Here is a 21,881-nt window from a genome sequence, read left to right as displayed (position 1 = left end):
ATACCTTTTGCAAAACGATATCATCTGCAAACAACATACACCATGGAACCTCATCTTGGGTTGGTAGAGTTACTTCATCTAGAACCGTTGCAAAAAGAAAAGGGCTTAATGAGACTCTTGATGCAATCCGATTGTAATAGGGAAATCTTGGGTTTTGGGCACACGTTTTCCGGGCCCAAGCTTGGCCCGACCCGTCCCGGCCCGAGAAATGGACACATTTTTTTACCTCAGCCCGGCCCGACCCGTCTATTGATCACCTCTACTTATATTACAATAATAATAATAATAATAATAATAATAATAATAATATTCCGGCAGATATTCCGGCGGTTTCAGATTCTCGGTGGTAGTGCAATCAGGTCCGGTGGATTCAGGCGGCTTTTGGGCTATTTTTTGGGCGATTTCCTGGTGGGATCGAGCTGTTTTAAGGGTGTTTTTAGGGCAATTCAGTGGCTGTTTTTAGGCGGATATTCAGTGGTTTTCCGGCGTCGGTTTTTCCCGCAGTTTCGGGGATTTTTTCTGAGAGGTTGCGCGACCAGTTTCAGCGGTTTTCCGGCAGCACCTTCAAGCGTGGTCTGCTCTGTTTTTAATCGTGATTTTGGGTGCGTTTTTTGTTCGATTTTGGTGCAATGATCAGGCGGCTTTAGGGTCTGTTTCGAGGGTTGTTTTCGGGCTGGTTTTAGGCTGGTTTTCAGGTGACATTCTGGTCGATTTCAAGTTGTTTCTTCTCTGTTTTCAATCGTGTTTTTGGGTGCGTTTTTGGAGCATTTTAGTGCATATTTCAGGCGGCTTTTGGGTCAGTTTTGAGGGCTGTTTGCGGGCTGTTTTGAGGCTGGTTTTCTAGCAAAATTCTGTTCGTTTTTGAGGCATAATTCAGGTTCGTACTACTCGAGTTTAAGGTTGTGTTTTGTGGCAGTTTCGGGTGCAGTTTCGACTGCTTTTGAGTGCAGTTTATGGTTTGTTTATGGTGCATTTTCCGGCGTATTTCAGGTCAGTTTTCAGGCGTTTTGGCTATGGTTTAAGTCTAGTTGTGGACTGGTTTTTCTGGTCAATTTTTGGGCAGTTGTTTTGGTGCGTTTTGGTGTGTTTTGGGTGCAGTTTTCAGGCAGCTTTATAGGGGTTTAATTGCCAGTTTCCAAGTGTAACTTGGGAGGTTATTTGCAGCCTATGTCGGGAGTCATTGTGAAGTTTCATTGTCCGTTTGCGGGTCTTAGTGGTTGTCAAGATGGGAGTGGAAATGGCCCTACTCGACGTTCTCTAATCAGGCATCTTAGTGATCGTCATTGTTGTATCGGTGCGCGAGATATCACCCGACATTCTCTTACTTCTAATTTGGCTGTTTATAATGAGGTAGAAGTTACTTTTAGGCGTATGGGGATTTGGTTATGTGGAGTTTGCTATAAAACGCACACGTTACGTTCTAAGTGTCGTCATGATAGGGATGAGTATGTGTCACCCCCTGATGAAGGAGATGGTATTGTTCGTTTTGTGCTTCATAATTTCACCAAACCGCAAGCTCCTTCTTCTCCTACTCGAGTTGATCATGTGGATGGTGACGTGCGAGATCATAGCGGTGGTTTTGATGTGGCTCTCCTTGATTGTTTATTCTCTAAGGGGTTTCACACTGTTAAGTCTATCCCTCCCAAGTGTCGTTTGGGGTTTTCTCGGGTTCTGAAAGGTGCTCTTGATAAGGTGATCTCTAAGCCTGATGACATTTCTAATTGGGTCTCTTTGTTGGTGTTACCTCTTTGCATCCTTAAAATCTTTCGCCCGAAGAGTAGTCGTGAGTCTCGGTCTTTGGTCAGACGTCGGCATCAGGAAGAGAGTATTTCCCGTGCTATTTGTTCTTGGAGTGTAGCGGGTGGTAATTTGCAGCTTGTGAGGGAAATTTTGGCAGAGGGTTCTCCTACTTTGTCGGTGGTTGATGATGAGGACATTGATTTGGAAGAGCGTAATATAAAGCAGTGTCGTAGGAAGATTTGCGATGGCCATTACACTGCTGCAGTTTGGGTTCTTTCTTCTTCAGGCGTTGCTCCTTATAATGACGCCACTCTTGCGGATTTACAGTCCAAGCACCCTTCATCTCCAGCTCCATCCTTGCCTAATATACCTATTGATCACCTTCATCTTGTTACGACTTCTGCTGTTGTTTTGGATCGGATTAAGAGCTTCCCTCGTGGCATATCATGTGGTAGGGATGGTTTGCATGCTCAACATCTTATGGATTGCTTAAGTGGTGCAGCTGTGGCAGTCTCAGATGAGTTGGTTGACTCTATTACCGAGGTGGTTAATCTCTTTTTAGATGGAAGCTAAGATGTCCTATGGAATTAGGAGAGTACATTGCTAGTGCTTCTCTTACGCCACTTGTCAAGCCCGGTGGTGGTATCCGTCCTATTGTTGTGGGTACGGTTTGGCGGCGTCTCGTTTCGAAGGTGGGTGCTGTTATGGTTGATCAGTCTTTAGGGAGTTACTTTGATGGCCTTCAATTTGGTGTTGGGGTTTCTTCAGGTGGTGAGGCAATTCTTCATGCGGTGAATCGGTTGATTGAGGACCGTGGTTCTGATGTGGGTCTATCTATGTTGTTGGTGGATTTTAAAAATGCCTTCAATCTGGTTTATCGTTCGGTCATGTTAAGTGAGGTACGTCGCCGTTGTCCGGGCATTTCGCGATGGGTTGAATTCTGCTATTCTAATCCAGTCAGGTTGTACTATGGGGACCAAACCTTATGGTCATCTCAAGGGGTGCAGCAGGGTGATCCCCTTGGTCCTTTGCTTTTTTCTTTGGTTTTACAACCCCTGGTATGTAAAATTAGGGAGACTTTTTATGTATGTCTTCAGGCTTGGTATTTAGATGACGGCACGATTATTGGTGACACTTTGGTGGTGGGGCAAGTTCTGCAATTGATTATGGAGGAAGGACCTCGTTCTGGGTTATGTCTTAACGTGGAAAAAACTGAAGTTTTCTGGCCTACGGAAGACCCTCAAAGCAGGCTGGTGGGTGTCTTTCCGCCTAATATTGCTCGACCTTTGCGTGGTGTTAGGTTGCTTGGAGGTCCCGCTAGTTCCGATTCTGGTTTCAGTGGTGAGCTTGTGATGCAGAGGGTGACCAAGACCATTGCCCTCATGGATAAGGTCGCTATGCTCGATGATCCTCAGTGTGAACTGTTGTTACTTAGGGCATGTACTGGAGTTTCAAAACTCTACTTTGCATTACGTACTTGTCCTCCTAGTACTTTTGAGGTAGCTCAGCGCACTTTTGATGGAGCTCTTCGATCTTCTTGGAGCGTATTGTCACCGCTTCGGGGCTTGGGTTTGGTGATTGGCAGTGGTGGCTTGCCACCTTACCATTTACGTTTGGAGGGCTTGGTGTTTATTCTGCAGGTGATGTTCGTCACTATGCTTTTCTTGCTTCTCGGTTGCAGTCTGCTGGGTTGCAGACACAACTTCTTCGGCATGCTGGCATTGTTGGTCTTGGACGAGCCTTTGAGGATGCGTTGTGTTTGTTTAATGGAACAGTGGAGTCTGACATTTTGAGTAATCCTAGTGAGGTCGCTGCCCCTAAACTCGTGAAGAAATTGGCAGATATGTATTTCACAAAGATTACAGCTTCTGCAGAATCTGCTTATTCTTTAACTCCTCGACAATCAGCATTATGGAAATCACAGCAGGGTGATCACACCTCAGCTTGGCTTCGGGCGGTTCCTATTTCGGGGTTGGGTCAGACGATGAACGCTAAGACTTATCGTTGTGTGTTGTCCTATCGGTTGGGTGTTCCATTGTTCTCTGTCTCGACGTCGTGCTCTGCTTGTTCAAGGGTTTTTGCTAGAGATATTTTCGGTGATCACGCGGTGTCTTGTGCTGGTATTGTGGGTATTAAACATCGGCATAATGTTGTTCGGGATACCCTTGTTGATGTTTGCTATCGTTTTGGGATTTCAGCGAGAAAGGAGGTAGACATTGGGTTGGCTGGAGGGAACGACGAGGCCCTCAGACCTGCGGATGTGTTACTTTATTCATGGGATCGTGGTCGCGATGTCTGTGTTGATTTGACAGGGTCTTCTCCTTTGACACAGTCAGGGCTATCTGACTTTATTCCTGGGCGGGTTGTGGCTGATGCTGCTCATCGGAAGCGGGATAAGTATGAAGCTCGATGTCAGGCGATTGGATATGGTTTCATTCCCTTCTCCTTTTCTTCGCTTGGGGAATTAGAGAAGGAGGCTGTTGCGTTACTAAAGCGGATTCAGAGGTTCTCGACGACGCAAGACATTGGGGCTCGTGCTGCAGCTCATATCTTCACTAGGGTAGGATTTGCTATAGCTAGAGAAGTGGGGGCCCAGATTGTATCTCGGCTTCCCACTAATTTATTGTAGGTTGTATGACTTTTGTTTTTGAGATATAATAATAATAATAATAATAATAATAATAATAATAATAATAATAATAATAAGGAAATTTTGCAAAAAACCACCTTTTAAATCTTGTTTTTTGCATTTAACCACCTTTTAAAAAAAATGTTGCAAAAAACCACCAATTTTAAAAATTTTGTTGCAACTTACCACCAATTCAATGTAAAACAATTGATAAATTTGGCTAAAAAAGTGGTAATTTGCAACAAAATTTTTAAAATTGGTGGTCTTGTGCAACATTTTTTTTAAAAGGTGGTTATTTGCAAAAAACAAGATTTAAAAGGTGGTTTTTTGCAAAATTTCCTAATAATAATGACTATTATGCGGTTATACCATATTTCACTTAATGACTATTATACCATATTTCATTATTTGACGAGCTAGGAGTAAAAATAGGATCAAGTTACTTTTTAAATAAGACCAGACCAACTCTTTGTTTTATTTATTATTATTTTATATTTTTTCATTTTGAGAATTTTTTAAAAAGTGTTTTGTGTTCTTTTGTCATTTTAATATTTTATTTTGTAATTATATAGTATATGTTTTTCAAATGTTTTGTGGTTCCATGTTTTTAATATATTTTTCATAAATATTTAAATTATATAGTATATTTTTCTTAAATATTAATATGGATATTTGTATATACACCTATATATAATAATAAATAATCAAAGATCATTAATCCGTAGTTAAAAATCACTAATTAATAAGTTCGGTTCATTTCAGTTCAGTTCAGCTCATTTCAGTCAATGAGAACAGGCCCTATGTTATTCATTGCAAATTTTTTAAAGCACCGTACAACAATTAAGTTTTATATTAATCAATTGAATTTACTACTAATACATATATTTATATATTAATAGAATGGAGGAAGTATGAATTATTATTAGGTTAATAATGAATAAAGTTTTAGTAATAATTGTATGTGACGATTTCTAACCATATCCACTTATGTACTCCGTATTATTTTACTGTTCCGCCTAAAATTCCACGCATGCCGTTATGGGGACACTTGAAAAAAAAAGGAGGGAATATGTTCATGATATTAATAGTAGTAGTATCAAAGATTTTTATCATGGGTGTACACAAAATCTAATGACGTATGTCGTCCAAAAAAGAAAAATCTAATGATGCATATTACCATAGCAATAATGTGTCATTGATAAGAAGGAAATGCACTTACCATATAAATATATCATTGACACATTTGACAGGCATCCGAGGCATGAGAAAGAGCTAGAGAACAAAAAAAAAAAAAAAAAAAAAAAAAGAATGAGCAAGCGCACTTAGTCATTTACCATATATACATATATATAGACAGGCATGAAGGCTAAGCATGCAAACACTTACCAAGTCACCAATTATACTTAGAGCAAGTTTAGCCCCAAGTCTTAAAACTTGGATGTGACATCATTTTTGGTGGTCTCCATTGGAAATGATATCATCAAATTCTTGTTATACACAAATTTATCACAAATTTGCAATTGAAGCCATTTAAAGTTCGTATTTTGCAAATTGCAGCCATTTAAAAATAAAATTGCAACCCAAAAGTTCATATAAATTGTAAATTGCAGCCCGATTCAACTTTTTCATCGTTTTACAAGTTGAAAAATCTTTGATTAAGGTTTTAGGGGCCATTTTAGCCCTTAAGGATCCGAATTGAGCTCGAAATTAGCAAAAAAAAAATAACGCAAGTATCTCGTTTTGCGTAACAAAAATGTATCGATTTGTGGAAAACTGTAAATATGAGACACTTATGTTATTTTTTTTGCTAATTCTGAGCTCAATTCGGGCCCCGAAGGCCTAAAATGACCCCTAAAACCTTAACCGAAGATTTTTCAACATGTAAACCGATGAAAAAATTGAATCGGGTTGCAATTTACAATTTATACGAAATTGGGCTGCAATTTGCAAAAAAAAAATTAAATGGCTGCAATTTGCAAAATACGAACTTTAAATGGCTGCAATTTGCAAATTTTCCCTTTTGCCCTAAAACATTTCACATGTTATATGTAGAAAAGTGTTAAAAAAAAAAGATAATAAAAATAAAAGTGAAGTGGGTCCCAATCTCAAGTCTTAAGTTGAGTCTTGAAATTTCAAGACTCAACTTGAGACTTGCTTGAAATTTTTGAAAAAAAATGGGAAAATTAAGTAAAAAAATATGTGCAGAATTATTTATTAACATATGAGCATAAATATGAGTATATGACTAAAATTGTATTAAGCATAATTAAAGATAATAATTTAAATTCTCCAAAAAAAAATTAAAATATCTTTTTTCCAAAATAATAAGATAATATATATATTTGAATAAATCTTGCAGTGACATGTTAAGCGTAAAATAATACTTCGTAAAACATAATCTAATAGTTTGCGTTTTGGCAGTGTCCAAAATTACATATGGCCGTAATAAGCAATCTATTAACCTATACTAAAAGCAAATCCATCTATAACACTTGTCATTATCTTGTGAAAAATTTTCTCGCCTTTTTCACTTATCTCTCTTTTTTTTTTTTTTTTTTTTTTTTTTTTTTAATCCTATTCTATATATACCTAAATAAAATATTGCTGAATATATTTTATATACCTTATATTTTGATTGTAAAAAATATTTAACAACCGTGCATTATTGCACGGGATTTTAACCTAGTAAAACAATATACTCCAATATTAGGTGATTGGGGGTTAGCGTATGAGTTAATGCCTTAAACACAAACATATTATTAAATCAATCATAATTAATTATATTTTTCCTCTGAAAATAATATAAAAACAATTAGCTAGATATCTTATATGACATATAAAGGTAATCTCATGCATCACATTGAGCTTGCCATTAGAGTTTGCTTTGAGGTGGCCGGTTTAATACATATTTAGTTAATCTTGAAGCTAATTAATATGAAAATCAAACCACAATAGTAGATATATATGCATTGTGGTTTGTCCGTGAGCCTCCAATAATTAAATTTTAAGACAAATAAGTAATGGATGGTCTTTTGTGTAGTGTTTGAACAAGGACCACAATCCTATAAACTTTCGCTTAAGAAAGAATAAAATAGAATTGCAACACAGTCATATTGTTGTTACATTTTTTTTTTTTTTTTTTTTTTTTTTTTTTGGGAAAAATCCAAAGTTACATATGGTCATATGCAATGAAACAATAAACTGCATTTTTGAGGTAATGACCAAAACAAATTTAGGTTGATATCTTACACACAAATAGGTCACGAAAATTAATATAATATTTACAGATCAGCGAGATCGTAAAAAGATGTGATTCTCTTCTCTCTTCTATGCTCATTAGTTTCACTTGTTCGTTCACAAAAGTGATTGCAATAATGCAAATTGGAGTTTTAGATTTGCGTATCTAACATATTAATCTCTTCTCTAATTTGCACAAAACACGTTTAATCTCCTCTCTAATTTTTTGAACCCTATTGTCGGAAAAATGTTCGAAAAAAACATAATATCCATGAAAGAATTGGATCGATGAAATTGATAACCGATTTATTGAACGAATTAATGATCATTTTGGTGAAAAAATTAGAGAAGAGTTTAATGATAGACGGTTATTTAGATCTATGTATGAAGAACACATTTTTTTTTTTTATTTTGATTTTAATTTTTAATTTCTATAATATTAAAAATATAATTTTTAAAACTAATTATGAAATTACAAATAGATTTTCAAAATTACAATAATTCATTTTCAAAATTAATAAATTGAATTAAAAAAATTAGAAAAATAATTTTGTAATTTTAAGATAAAAAAATCAAAAGGAAATTTTATATCATAAAATTTAGCCAATAAAAATGCACCATAAAATTTAGCCAATAAAAATGCGCCACGTATGCAAATTATGGTAGTCATTTTAGTAGAAGTACTAATGTAGTTTTGTTATGCATTTGCAAATGCATAACAAATATAAAAATATTAAAAAGTACAAAGAGATATGTAAGTGGAACCACTTTTAAATTACCACTGAAAGTTTATATATAATACCCTTATTTATTTAGTGATACTATTTTAACACGTAATTAGTACCACTGAATATTTGATGTTACTATTTGTCATCCAATGGTAGTATTAATTACCCAATGGTACTTAGAGTTGAGCAACGTGTCGTGCTGGGCCGCAGCGGCCCGTGCCTAGTGGTGGCTCGTGTCGTGCCGTGCCAGCATCTTGGCGTGTCGAGCCACCATTTAGCACACCCAGCCAGACACGGCCCACGTGCCTGATGTGCCCTGTCGGGCACCGGGCGGCCCATAATTTTTTTGATTTTTTAAAAAAATGAATATACTATTTAAATAATTTTATTAATTATTTTTATTTTTTTATTATTATATTATTATTGTTCTTTTTTGTTATTCTTATTTTTATTATTATTTATGTTATTTTATGGTCATGCCTGGCGTGTCGTGTTGGCGGGCCAAACTACCGTGCCGCTCATGGGTTCGTGCTCGTGCCGAATTCTTGAAATCGTGTTCACGGCACAGCTCACAGCCCACTCCGTGCCGTGTCGTGCCGCTGGCGGGCTCGTGCTGTGTCGGACCAATCTCGTGCTGGGCCCGTGCGGCTTGCGGGTCGGCACGACTGATGCCCACCTCTAATGGTACTACTCTAAATTCAAAATATGTATCACGTGTAATTACACTCTTATCCCTTATCTGCATTTCTCTATGCATAACGAAACTCCATTAGAACAAGCTTGTCATCTTAAGAATTTTTTATCATGCATGTACAATAAAAGTGCGATTATCATTTTGAGCCGTTAAAGGGAGTATAGAATATAGATATGCATTTTCAAGGGTATATTCAATGGTGTTAAGTTGTTAACTACATGCAGATAGATATAGTACCACTGAAAATCCTATGATACTCATTATATAAACTTTCAGTGGTACAATTAAAAATTGATTCCAACTTAGGGGGTGTTTGGTTCACATAATTAAGGTATAAGGTATGGGTTTAGAATGGTTTAAACCCATATCTTACGTTTGTTTTATGATTTTATGAGTTTCAAACACATACCTCAAACCCCCAAGGTATGGGGTTTAGAAACCTTAGAGGGGAGGTAGGTTTGGCTCATTCCCATACATTTAGGCATTAAATAAAATAAAAACATTGCATTTAATAATCATACCAAACATATGGTATTAAGAATCAAGTTCCAAACTCATACCACTATGGTTTCATTCCTGATTCCAACCCCATACCAGTTTGTAAACCAAATGCCCCCTTACATATATCTCTCCTCCTTTTTCTCTATCTTCTATGTGCATTTATACTCCCTCCGTGTTTAAATAAATGAAACATTTTAACTTTTACGTAGTTTTAGAAAAGGTTAGTTAAATTTATTAAAATAATAGGTGGTGGGGTATAAGTAGATGAGAGAGATAAGGGATTTTGTGGGGACCATTAATTTTAATGGTATTAAAAAATAGAGAGAATATTATCAAAAAAGTAGAAAATAAAAAAGGAAATATTTCATTTATTTAACACACTAGTCGAAAAAAATGTTATATTTATTTAAACACGAACAGAGTAGTACTTTAGTAATTGTTATACATTTGCAAATATATCAATATCAATAACTTTGTACTAAAAGACACACCAAAAATAACACGTCTCATTTTCTGGTGTGTCCCTTAATTTTTATTTTATTTTATTTTATTTTTGTTTTTTTTAATCAAATATTTTACATAAATAAAAGAATAAAAAAGATTTAATGTATCATATCACAATATATGGTTACCATAAACTTAAGCAAAAGTCAAATCAAATTCTTAACATAAATTGTTACATACATATTATTATTTACAACTCTACCATTATTAAAACAAGGAATTTCTTATTAAGATGTACAACTCTACCATTATTAAAACAAGGAATTTCTTATTAAGAGTGTGTGTGTGTGTGTGTGTGAAAAGCTTGCTAGGAAAGAGATTCATACATTTTCCATATTTAGGCCCTGTTTGATTCACCTTAATTTTGCTGAACTGAAATTATTTTTACTGAACTGAACTTATTTTTACTGAACTGAACTTAATTTTACTGAACTGAAATTATTTTTACTGAATTGAAATTATTTTTACTGATTTTCTATTATAATTCTTCTTTAAGAAAACTGAATTTTACTGAACTGAACTTTTTTTTACTGAACTGAAATTATTTTTGCTGAACTGAAATTAATTTTACTGAACTGAACTTATTTTTACTGAACTGAAATTATTTTTACTTAATATTATTTTTTTAAGGTGAAGAGAACAGGGCCTTATATTACAATATTTTTCATACATTTTACTTTGTTTATTTTAATTTTTAAATTAGAGTTGACAATTATGTCGTATCATCTCGTGTTGTGTTTTGATTTGAAGTTAAATGAGTTGAGTTGTGATAATAAATATATTATAATTATTTTTTTTATGATATCTTTATTAAAAGAATTATTAATTACTATTCTAATTAAAAGTTGTGAAATTACTGTGCATGTCACGGGCCCTAATCTAATATAACAATATTACAGAGTAAAATATTATTTTCTTGAAGAGAAAGACTGAAAGAGCTCATGGAACCACTACAGGCCACAGTAAATTTTATCAATGCAATGAACAAAACGGGATAAAAAAAAAAAAAAATAAAAAATAAAAAATAAAAAAAAAACGGGATGGACGGAAACCAGTTAGTGAATCACATATTCAGATATTCTAACATGTTTTTTTAATCAAGCGGAACATTTTTTTTTCATAATACGAAATAAGGTGAAGTACATTTGGCTAAATTAGTCAATTTTGTCCCTTCTAAAAATAACCTAGTTGCTTTATTTTCTGAAATTTAAATTATTTCTGTACTATGTTACAAGTTCAAAATTCCAAGAATTGATAAATTCCCAGCAAGCCCTTCATCACCATCTATAAAAAGCCAACATATTAGACCTCCATTTTCATCACAACAACAATCCAAACCTCTTGTCTTATATCATCAAATCTTCTATAGTTAGAAAAACAAAATGATGAAAACATCAACTTTTAGTTTCAACAAAACCCTACCATTGTTTTCATTGCCCAAACCCTTTGTTACCCCAGATAGTAAACAAAATAATGCATTATTTTTCATGAAGCAGTTTAATTGCCTTTATAGTGATGATGCTGCTGTAACTAGCCCTCACCGCCAAAGCCGAAGGCGGGATGGGCTTGAAGTTAGGGCAGTTCCAGCAAGATTAGGAACATTATATCCTGATAAACTAGTTGAGAGTGTGACGGTTACCATCACAGCAGAATTACCTTTTGGTAAAAAAATTGAGGATTGGTTGGTTCAGGAAAAAGTCTTCTACTTGACGCTTACGGATGTTGATGGGAAAGGTATTAAGTAAAATCACTATAACACTACCTTCGTTCTAGTATTCAATTTGGTTTAAACTTAAACTTAATCAAATTAGTGTAATGAGAGCTATTTTAAATTATAAGCGTAGACAATACACATAACTATTTTTATTCAAAATTAAAACATGCATGTCAGAATATGCATTAAAGGAAACGTATTTATAAAAGAGTAATGAATTACCACTTAACATTTTAATCTTTCTTTATACTACCTCCGTTTCATATTATATGCAACTTTGGAATTTTTTTATATCTCACAAATATTACACCAAAGTTGCATATAATACGAAACGGAGGTAGTACAAAATGTACTGTGTACATGTCATGGACGTTAATAAAAGAAGTTTCCCACTCCCAGCATTCCATATTAGGGATGTATTCGCTCAGTCCCTTAGAGCAATTTTTGAGACATCTAAAAGTAGAATATGAGACAAACAAAGGAGTAACATTTTCCCTCTAGTAGACTATAGAGTAATTGGTACAAGTTGCTACGAATAGTCGAATACTAAACAAAGAAAATGGAAATTTATTGTGGAGAATAATTAATCTTTTTTAAATATTGAAGCCTTTCCGGTCCAACGTAATTGGTACTATCATATACGTTGCATGTATTTCTTTTTATTTGTTCATTTTAATTGGAATAATTATTCTTCTTTACCAACTTGGTGATGTATTTGATTAGAGAATAGAGAATAGAGATTCACCTCATAATAAGTTTAAAGAGTAATAAAGACTACAATTAAGAGGTTGTAAAGAAAATCTTTAAAAAAGAATAAACATTAGTTAGTAATACCGATGTATACATGTTTTTATTAGTTATCGTAATTTATAAGGGCTACACAATTATTATATAAACATACAAAGTGTTAGCTCACTTAAAAAGGTTCTTATCTCAGATCTTAGAGATCTTGGGTTTGAATTCTACCAAGTGAAGGTACTTGGGGCTGTTGGGGGTAGTGATTCTGTTTATCTGTTACCCTCCCCTGTAGTCCCAAGTTCAAGGCTCGTAAATAATAGACTAAATAAACCATGAGAGTAGATGTATATATGTCGGGTACAAGGTACACTCAAGAATAATGTTTTCTGCTAGTCTTTATTTATTTTTATTTTATTTTTATTTTTTTTTGCACTGGCTGATTTATAGAACTTGGAGAATACGCTTATTATATTGAGATCCCTGACGAGCTGGAATTTAGTGCAAATTTTGATATTCCGGAAGATTTTGGTGAAGTGGGTGCTGTCAAAATTACAAATGAAGAGAAGACAGAGATATATATCAAAAATATTGCCCTTGGCTTGCGTTCTGGCAAATCTGAAATTACTTGCAATTCATGGTTGCATTCCAAAGATGACGATCCTGAACCAAGGGTCTTCTTCACTAACAAGGTTCTTCTTCTTTTTTTTTTTTTTTTTTTTTTTTTTTTTTTTTTTTTTTTTGAAATAATTGGTCATATGTTTTATTCATTTGATTTTTGTTTATATTTTTTTTTGAAATATAATTTTTGTTTATATGAACTTATTATATATCTAAATTTATCTTATTTTATCATAATTAATATGTACAGTCCTTTTATAATAGAGCTTATATTAGTTATAAATTTTTTTTTTTTTTTGACAACTAGTTATAAATTGAACTTAGAGAACTCTTATTATCCTTTACTACTCGTAATAAAATTTATTTTTTCTAAATCTATCTTATCGATAATACTTTTTAAAAAATCGGGTGTACAATAATTGTTGTACATCCATTTTAAATCTCTCTTAAAGTGATCAAAAGTTACCCCTAAAATGAATAAAAGTTACTCTAATATGTATAAAAGTAACCCAATCTAAATAAAAATAATCTACGTTTTATTGGTAAAGAATCACATTTTAAATGACTAAAATTCAATTATTAGTGATTGAAAGTAATTTTATCACCCTTATAAAACTTTTCTTGTTCGATTTATAAAAAAAACGGCTATTTCACCAAATGCCACTGAGCACTTTAAAAATTCACCAAATGCCATCGGACTTTTCAGAATTCACCAAATGCCACCGAGTTTTTAAAAAATTCACCGAGTGCCATTAATGACTAACGACAGTCAACTCCGTTAGTCATTAAGGCTAATTATGCCACGTGGTGGCTTATGATTGGTTGCTTATTAATTTAGTAAATTAATTACTTAATAAAAAACTTAAAAAAAAAAAAAAAAAAAAAAAAAAAACACCCACCCACCATGACCCAGCCCGACCACCGTCTACCAATGCCACCACCATATCCCCACCGCGGCGGCGACCCAGCCCTGAACAACCGAGTCGGCGACCCAGCCTTGAACAACCGCGTCGCCGGCGACCTAGCGTAGCCAGCCCGCGTCGACAACGCACCCAGCCGATTCGCAAACTCTCCTTCTCCCTCGAAAATCCCTCCCCTCACCACCGCCGACAACCAAAGCCCCCCTCCCCACGCCGGAGAACCCAAATCAGTTCATCCCCTCCGAGCTCCACCTTTTCAACCACCACGCCGGAACCCTAAATTAAAATCCCCTAAAATCGAAATCTAGGGTTTCGACACCTTAAACCCCAATATCAATTTCCATAGGGTCATTAATGGCACTTGGTGAATTTTTTAAAAATCGGTGGCATTTGGTGAATTCTGAAAAGTCCGATGGCATTTGGTGAATTTTTAAAGTACTCAATGGCATTTGGTGAAATAGCCGTAAAAAAAATCATATTATGTTCAAAGTTACCCAAAGAAAAGCAAAAAGTTACCCTAAATTGACTTAAAGTTACCCCTATACTGCTCGATGTACACTAATATTATTGTAAACCGGATGTATACAAAAGTTTTTGTAAACTTATTAATTCACACAAACGGTGTTTTTTCTGAAATAAGTGAAAATAAGTAAGGTGAATAAAACGTGACTTATATGGTGAAAGAAGCTGTCAAGAAGCTGTCAGAGTGTCAGCTATTTATCTATTATTCTGTTCACCTAATTAATTTATACTAACTGAACTAATTCATTGTTACCTATAAATGGATAAAACCATATGTCCATATGTTATCAATCTATTGAAAATGATTTGCGTTATATACAACTATTACATTATAATATAAAATTGCTCAATTATAATCACAGTGCACACGTTATTTTGTCCGAATTAAATTGATAACATGCATTTTTTTTTTTTTTACAGGAAAACGTATGCTTTATTTATATATAAGCATTAAATATATTTTTGAAAATTGTATAAAATTAGGAATTCATGATAAAAACACACGTAAATCAGTGTAATTAGTTTTATATTTTTATGATTTCTTAACTTTTTACGATTTTCAAGTGTAAATTTAATGCTTATATGTAGTCCTAAGGTCTATGTATAACATTTTCCTTATTTTATTTATACAAGGTTAGAGGCGCACACAATGCGTGCAAAAAATATAAGATGTTTTAAATAGTTTAAATATTATTTAGAAAAATTCATATGTAATGAGAAAACATATTGTATAACTCAAAATGTTAAAAAACACTACTCTGTATATACTTATATCCTTCCAAACCTTTTCGATGTTTCTAATTAATATTTATTCCATTCAAAGATAAATTAATATACCAAAACTTTTAAGATTTCCTCCTTATTAGTTATAAAACGTAAACTTTTCTCCCAAAAAAAAACTGTGCGCATTTATAAAGAGCGAATACTTATAAAATATTACTAAATAATCAATTGCGATCACTTGATTGATAAATTATATTTACTACTTCATACCAAAATTACCAACCAAAAGACAATCAAATTTAACCGAAACTTTAGCAACCACTGTAATAGGCCATAACCTTTTACTTCCTCTAATCAAAACAAATGACAAATTAAATTACAAAAAATCAACTATACGAAAAAAATATATATATAAAAAAACTAACAAAGTATTCACAAATTATCCAAGTACGTAGAAAAATTCTTAATATTGAGCTACCTACAAATTTCTATGTAAATAACAAAGTATTGCGTATCGATATAAAATTTATCCGAGTTTACTTACAGAAATAATGATGAAAAACGGAAGATACTTACAAAAATTATCCATGTAAAATTAGTGAGTGGAAGATTTAGATTACAATGAAATCCTGAAAAAGTTATGCAACTTAAATCAGTATATTTATATAATTGATTACTTCTATTCAAACAATATATATAAATATTTTTTGTCAAAAAAATATATATAAATAATTACTTAGCGTATGAAATATTAGATTATAACCCATGAAAAAAAAGGAAAGATTAGTGTATAAAATGAAAAGTGAATTGAAATCAGTATATCCATTCTGTAAAAAAAAAAAAAAAAAAAACAGTATAATTATATAATATAATTATTGTATGAACCATTAGATTATAGTCATTATACCCCACGAAAAAAGGAAAGATCTATAAAAGTAAAAGACCAAATAAAAAGAAAAACTAACCTGAGAAAAAGTGATGCAAATGTATTAGTATATATATTCCATTTTTTTTAAAAAAAAATAGTATATAAATGTATGTAATTGAATATGCAAAACAACAAAAGAGAATTTTTTAAGTGGTAAGTAAACCGTCTTTCAAAAAAATAAAAAATAAAAAATAAAAGTGGTAAGTAAATCGAATAAATAGGCTAATAACCGCCTAAGAGAAATTAAAGTCAAATTTATCAACCAAAATGTCCTTTTTCTTTATATAATACTATAGATATTGACCTTCTATTTTGTAATTTTATAATCTCACTTCCAAAATCAAAATTTAAGGGCCGAGCTCACACCCACTTTCAATTAAAATTACCATTATACATATCCTCTTGTATTCATTTTGATACTCCGTAAAATATAAGCCAAAATAACTTACGTCATAAATTTTTTGTTTATTTAGAAGAAATGTTCAAATATCTTAATATGTATTTCTCTTTAATATTTTGTAGTCATACTTGCCATCACAAACACCAAAAGGATTGGTGAAATTGAGAAAGGATGAGCTTCTTAAATTGAGAGGAAATGGAGCGGAACAAGAAGAGCGCAAAAGCTTTGAGAGGATATATGACTACGATACATACAATGACCTTGGAGATCCCAAAACAGATCTTAAGTTAATACGACCGATATTGGGTGGTAATGAACATCCTTACCCAAGACGTTGTAGAACAGGACGTGAACAAATTACTATTCAAGGTAATTCAATTATAAATCAATTAATCTATGCCCTAAAATTAATAATTCTGGCTACTTTATCATTGAATATTCAGTTGCAATATTTGCGATAGCAAAGAGAACTGACACATATAATAATGCACAATAAGTTTACTTATAAATATGAAGTACTTCGTATATGTTTTTGTGTGTTATGTATATGTCCTTTGTTTTAATTTACTTGCTACATAATAACCTCAAGACACGGACTTTAGGAGCTGATCAGATCATAGGAGCCAAGGTAAATGAGATTTTATCAAAATAATTTTAACAATGAGAATATATGGAAGGGTTAGGTAATATGACCTGGATGGAAATGGATACCCGCTTAATTAATATATGCTCCGTTTGCCTCAAAAAAAAAACCTGGATGGCTTTTCAATATATAGCCAGTTAGCCACAATAAATCCATGAGAAGTTTTTGAATCTGAACCATTAATTGTTAATAAGCAATCTCAACCATTTGTAGGTTTCATTGTGAAATGAAATAATATTAAAAGACATTTTTTTTAAAAAAATTATTTATCTATTTTACGAAGATATATAGATCTTTAATTTGTAACCGTATAGAAAAAAAATTTATTCAATCTTGGTCAATATCATTAGGGGTTGAGATTGTATGTGTTAATAAAAAATGGCATAGATTAAAATTAAGTAGTTACCAACTTACCATACTACAATTTTATTTTGTCGTCGTTGCAAAATTGTCCTCGGCAATATGTGTATTTATTATTTCGATGAATTTGCCTAATTATATAAGCTAATCACTTTATTAAACTACGTGACAAGTGATTATATCCCAACTATAAAATAGCGGAAGTATTAATTTTTTCTTAAAAAAAGATAAATTAATGTATGAATCTTTTCATTGAGACTAATCCAATAAAATCATAGTCAAAGTCAATATATAAATAATGTTAAAGTCAAGTTGTTGCCAATATTTAGATACATAAATATGTTGTGTAAAACTAGCTACTAATCCATATTAATGTACAGGCCAAACTTTTGAGACCCAATTGGAAAAGGGTTCACCGTATGTACCTAGAGATGAAAATTTCTCACAGTTGAAGGAGACACAATTCAGGTTCAAGACAATTTACTCAATGCTACATGCAGTTATACCAACAATAAAGGAGAAAGTATTCGCAACTCCAGATTCTCATTTTCCCTTCTTCACATCCATTGATTTGCTCTATAACGAAGGAATTAACCTACCCGTCAACAACGACACATCCATTGATTTGCTCTATAACGAAGATATTAACCTACCCGTCAACAACGAGCAACGTGTGTTAGGAGGCGGCACACTAGAATGGCTTCATCGCATCGGCGGCACACTAGAATGGCTTCATCGCATCATCAAAGCTAGCGTTAACCTTAAGTTCAAAATTCTACGTTTTGAGCCCTCCGATACATTTAAACGTACGTATGAACTTCACTCATCATCATTATTATTATTACATTAACCATCAGTTTAACCGTTTGATTGATTTACTCCTTTATCAAGTATTATTACTACAACCGACCTTTGAGTATATATATTTAGCTAGTTCACGAGCTTTTATGATTACTTAATTAGGTGATAGATTTTCTTGGTTAAGTGATGAGGAATTCGCACGCCAAACTCTTGCTAGCATGAATCCTTTGAGCATCAAGCGTGTCACGGTATGATCTTCATAATTAGATCGTACAGATACTAATAAATATATGTACTATTAGCTTTAATACTATTTGCTAGAGATGGTCACTAATTAATACTACGTATAAACCAATCCATTATATACCGTTGTGCATACAATATTATTCTAACTAATTTAGTTTGCTAATTTTGCAGAATTGGCCACTAAAGAGTAACCTGGATCCTAACATTTACGGCAAACCAGAATCAGCTTTAACAACTGAAGTGGTGGAAAAACAGATGAATAACATTACTGTTGAAGAGGTTAATCTTATTGATAGAGTATAAAACATATTCCTGGGCCTCAAACCATCAGTTTAAGCTTTTGGTTGAGTTGGTTCATTAACATGGTTTGATAGATAGAGTATAAAACATATTCCTGACCAACTCAACCTAAAGCTTAAACTGATGGTTGCGGCCTAGAAATATGTTTTATACTCTATCACTTATGATGATAAATTTACGTTTCAAGTACAATTTTTTAGCTTCATTATTGACTCTTCCATGAGTTTCGAGGTGATTAATTAGTTGATTACCATGATGCAGGCTATAAAAGAGAAGAGGTTGTTTATAATAGATTACCATGATGCATTGTTGCCGTTTGTGAACAAAGTCAGGAAGCTTGAAAACACGACATTGTATGGATCACGAACTTTGTTTTTCCTAGATGATGAGCAACAAACACTAAAACCTTTAGCTATTGAGTTAACACGACCTCCAAATGATGTAAAGAGTGAACCATGGAAGGAAGTTTTTACACCGGGAACGTGTGCTACTTCTGAATGGCTTTGGAAGCTTGCCAAAGTTCACGTACTTGCACACGACACTGGTTACCATCAACTAATCAGCCACTGGTATTATTATTGCTCTTTTTTTTTTTTTTTTTTTTTTTTTTACTTCCTCCATTAAATATCAATTGCAACTTTGAGGTACTTTTGTATGAGATATTAAATATTACAAAGTTTTTTTTGGTTGAATATTCCAAAATTGCAAATAATATATAATGGATGTAGTATTAATTTAACACGATAGTACAATTGCACAACTTCACTTGACTAGCTTATCAACTAAGGTGAAATTTGTCCATTACTAAGTATGTAAAAGTCTTATTTAATTTCCTAATTGGTGATTGCAGGCTTAGAACACATTGTTGCACGGAACCATACATAATTGCTGCAAATCGATGCTTGAGTGCAATGCACCCCATATATAAGTTATTGAGTCCTCATTTTCGATACACCATGCAAATTAACGCTCTTGCTCGACAAAAGTTAATTAATGCGGAGGGTATCATTGAGACGACCTTCTCACCTGGGAAGTACTCCTTGGAGTTGAGCTCTTACCTATATGACAATGCATGGCGCTTTGATCAAGAAGCCTTACCGGCTGACCTTATAAGCAGGTAAATTAAATTAATGTGGACTTTTTGTAAAAAACTACCTAATAAAATCTAAAATTTGTGAGAAATTATCTTTAAAAAAATAAATATTGTAAGAAAACTACCTACTAAAAGGAAGCATGTTATAAAAGACTACCTCTAACCAGATTTTCTATATTGACCAATTATTCTGGCATTGATCCACCACAAAAAAAAAAAAAAAAAAAAAAAAAAAAAAAAAATAATAATAATAAAAAATAAAAAATCCTGAAACCACCCTCTTTGGGTGTTTTCGTGGTTGGAGGGTGGTTTTGGCCTAATTGAGGTAGTTTTCATGCGGGTTGTGTTGGTTTTGGGATGAAAGCAGGTGTTTTTGGAGGTGTTTTATGGTGGGTCAATGTCGGAAAGTCGGTCAAATATTGAAATCCAGTCAAAAGTAGTCTTTTACAACATTATACCTTTTAATCATTAGGTAGTTTTTTATAACATTTTTTTATTAGGTAGTTTCTCACAAATTATAGGTTTGATTAGGTAGTTTTTCGCATAAAATCCAATTAATAATCAGTGTACTTCATTGCATAGCTCCTAACTATATATTATGTTTTGGCATTAGTAATAAGTTTCATTCTATTTGTTGGAATTCAATAGAGGAATGGCAGTCGAAGATCCATTAGAACCACACGGAATAAAGCTAGTAATAGATGACTATCCATATGCAAAAGACGGCCTAGACATGTGGGCTATAATCAAAGAATGGGTTACTACATATGTGAACCACTACTACCCAAATCCGAGCGTTATAGAATCAGATAAAGAGCTTCAAAATTGGTGGACAGAAGTAAGAACAGTAGGGCATGGTGACAAGAAAGATGAACCGTGGTGGCCGAATCTTAAAACATCAGAGGATCTCATTCACATTGTCACAACCATAATATGGGTTGCTTCAGGGCACCACTCAGCTGTTAACTTTGGACAGTATCCCAACGCCGGCTACTTCCCTAATAGGCCTACAACCGCTAGGACTACGATGCCTACTGAGGACCCTGTTGATGACTTGAAGCATTTCATTGAAAATCCTGAGAAGACGCTTCTTCAATGCTTCCCATCTCAAATGCAAGCAGCAACTGCTTTGGCGATTTTAGATACACTTTCAACTCATTCGCCGGATGAGGAATATTTGGGCACTAGCTTGGAACCATCATGGAAGGAAGAACCCAAGATAATGGAAGCTTTTGATAGGTTTGATTCAAAGTTAAAGGCATTAGAAGATGAAATTGATAAAAGGAATGCTAACAAAGATTTGAAGAATAGAAATGGAGTTGGTGTTTTACCTTATGAGCTATTGAAGCGTCATTCTAAACGTGGTGTCACTGGTAAAGGAGTTCCAAATAGCATCTCCATTTGAGAAACACAAATCTATGTACGACTAGTTTTTATCCGGCCCTTTGATAAATAAAATTACTTGATAGAATGTTACTACTTATTTTCAAATTATAACCTATTATTGATGTAACCATGTATTATGGATATAAAATCAATAACTTTATAATTATGGAGGAATTATGTTCATCTTATTTCTTTGAGTACAGATTGCTCCTTATTTATTACTTTTAATTAACATGTTTACATTGCACCAAAAAAAAAATAAAAAAAATTGTTTCTAGTGTAAACCGTTAACTTGTATTTGGTTTAGTATGGTTAAGAAAGTAGGTAATTTGATAGTGTTAGGATAAGAACATTATTATTGTATCTTATGAGTGAAATATGTTGATATATTTATGGAACTGGCCTGGTAGACCCACGTGGGTGTTTTGTCAAATGGACGACAAGTGTCCACTTGGC

The 21,881-nt window shown here is 33.3% G+C and overlaps 1 protein-coding gene across 1 annotated transcript; it reads left to right on the top strand.

Moving 5' to 3' along the window:
* The first annotated feature begins 11,415 nt into the window (after positions 1 to 11,415).
* On the top strand, positions 11,416 to 21,444 carry LOC145636053 (linoleate 13S-lipoxygenase 2-1, chloroplastic-like). Its single transcript, XM_081687496.1, has 11 exons — positions 11,416 to 11,767; positions 12,685 to 12,794; positions 12,929 to 13,174; positions 16,719 to 16,965; positions 17,980 to 18,272; positions 18,366 to 18,405; positions 18,563 to 18,648; positions 18,818 to 18,925; positions 19,208 to 19,515; positions 19,797 to 20,063; positions 20,688 to 21,444. The coding sequence occupies exons 1-11, from the start codon at positions 11,416 to 11,418 to the stop codon at positions 21,442 to 21,444; spliced, it is 2,814 nt and encodes a 937-aa protein (XP_081543622.1).
* The last annotated feature ends 437 nt before the right edge of the window (positions 21,445 to 21,881 follow it).

This window comes from Chenopodium album, chromosome 1 (assembly GCF_948465745.1).
Source record: "Chenopodium album chromosome 1, dcCheAlbu1.1, whole genome shotgun sequence".
Lineage (NCBI taxonomy): Eukaryota > Viridiplantae > Streptophyta > Magnoliopsida > Caryophyllales > Amaranthaceae > Chenopodium > Chenopodium album.
This window is presented reverse-complemented; position numbering and strand designations above follow the sequence as displayed.

Bases quoted from the DNA above. Each gene is read 5' to 3' on its own strand.
- LOC145636053 (XM_081687496.1), top strand. From the start codon at position 11,416: ATGATGAAAACATCAACTTTTAGTTTCAACAAAACCCTACCATTGTTT. The intron at 18,273-18,365 runs GTGTTAGGAGGC...GTTAACCTTAAG, and splicing joins CCGTCAACAACGAGCAACGT to TTCAAAATTCTACGTTTTGA. The intron at 19,516-19,796 runs GTATTATTATTG...TGGTGATTGCAG, and splicing joins CATCAACTAATCAGCCACTG to GCTTAGAACACATTGTTGCA.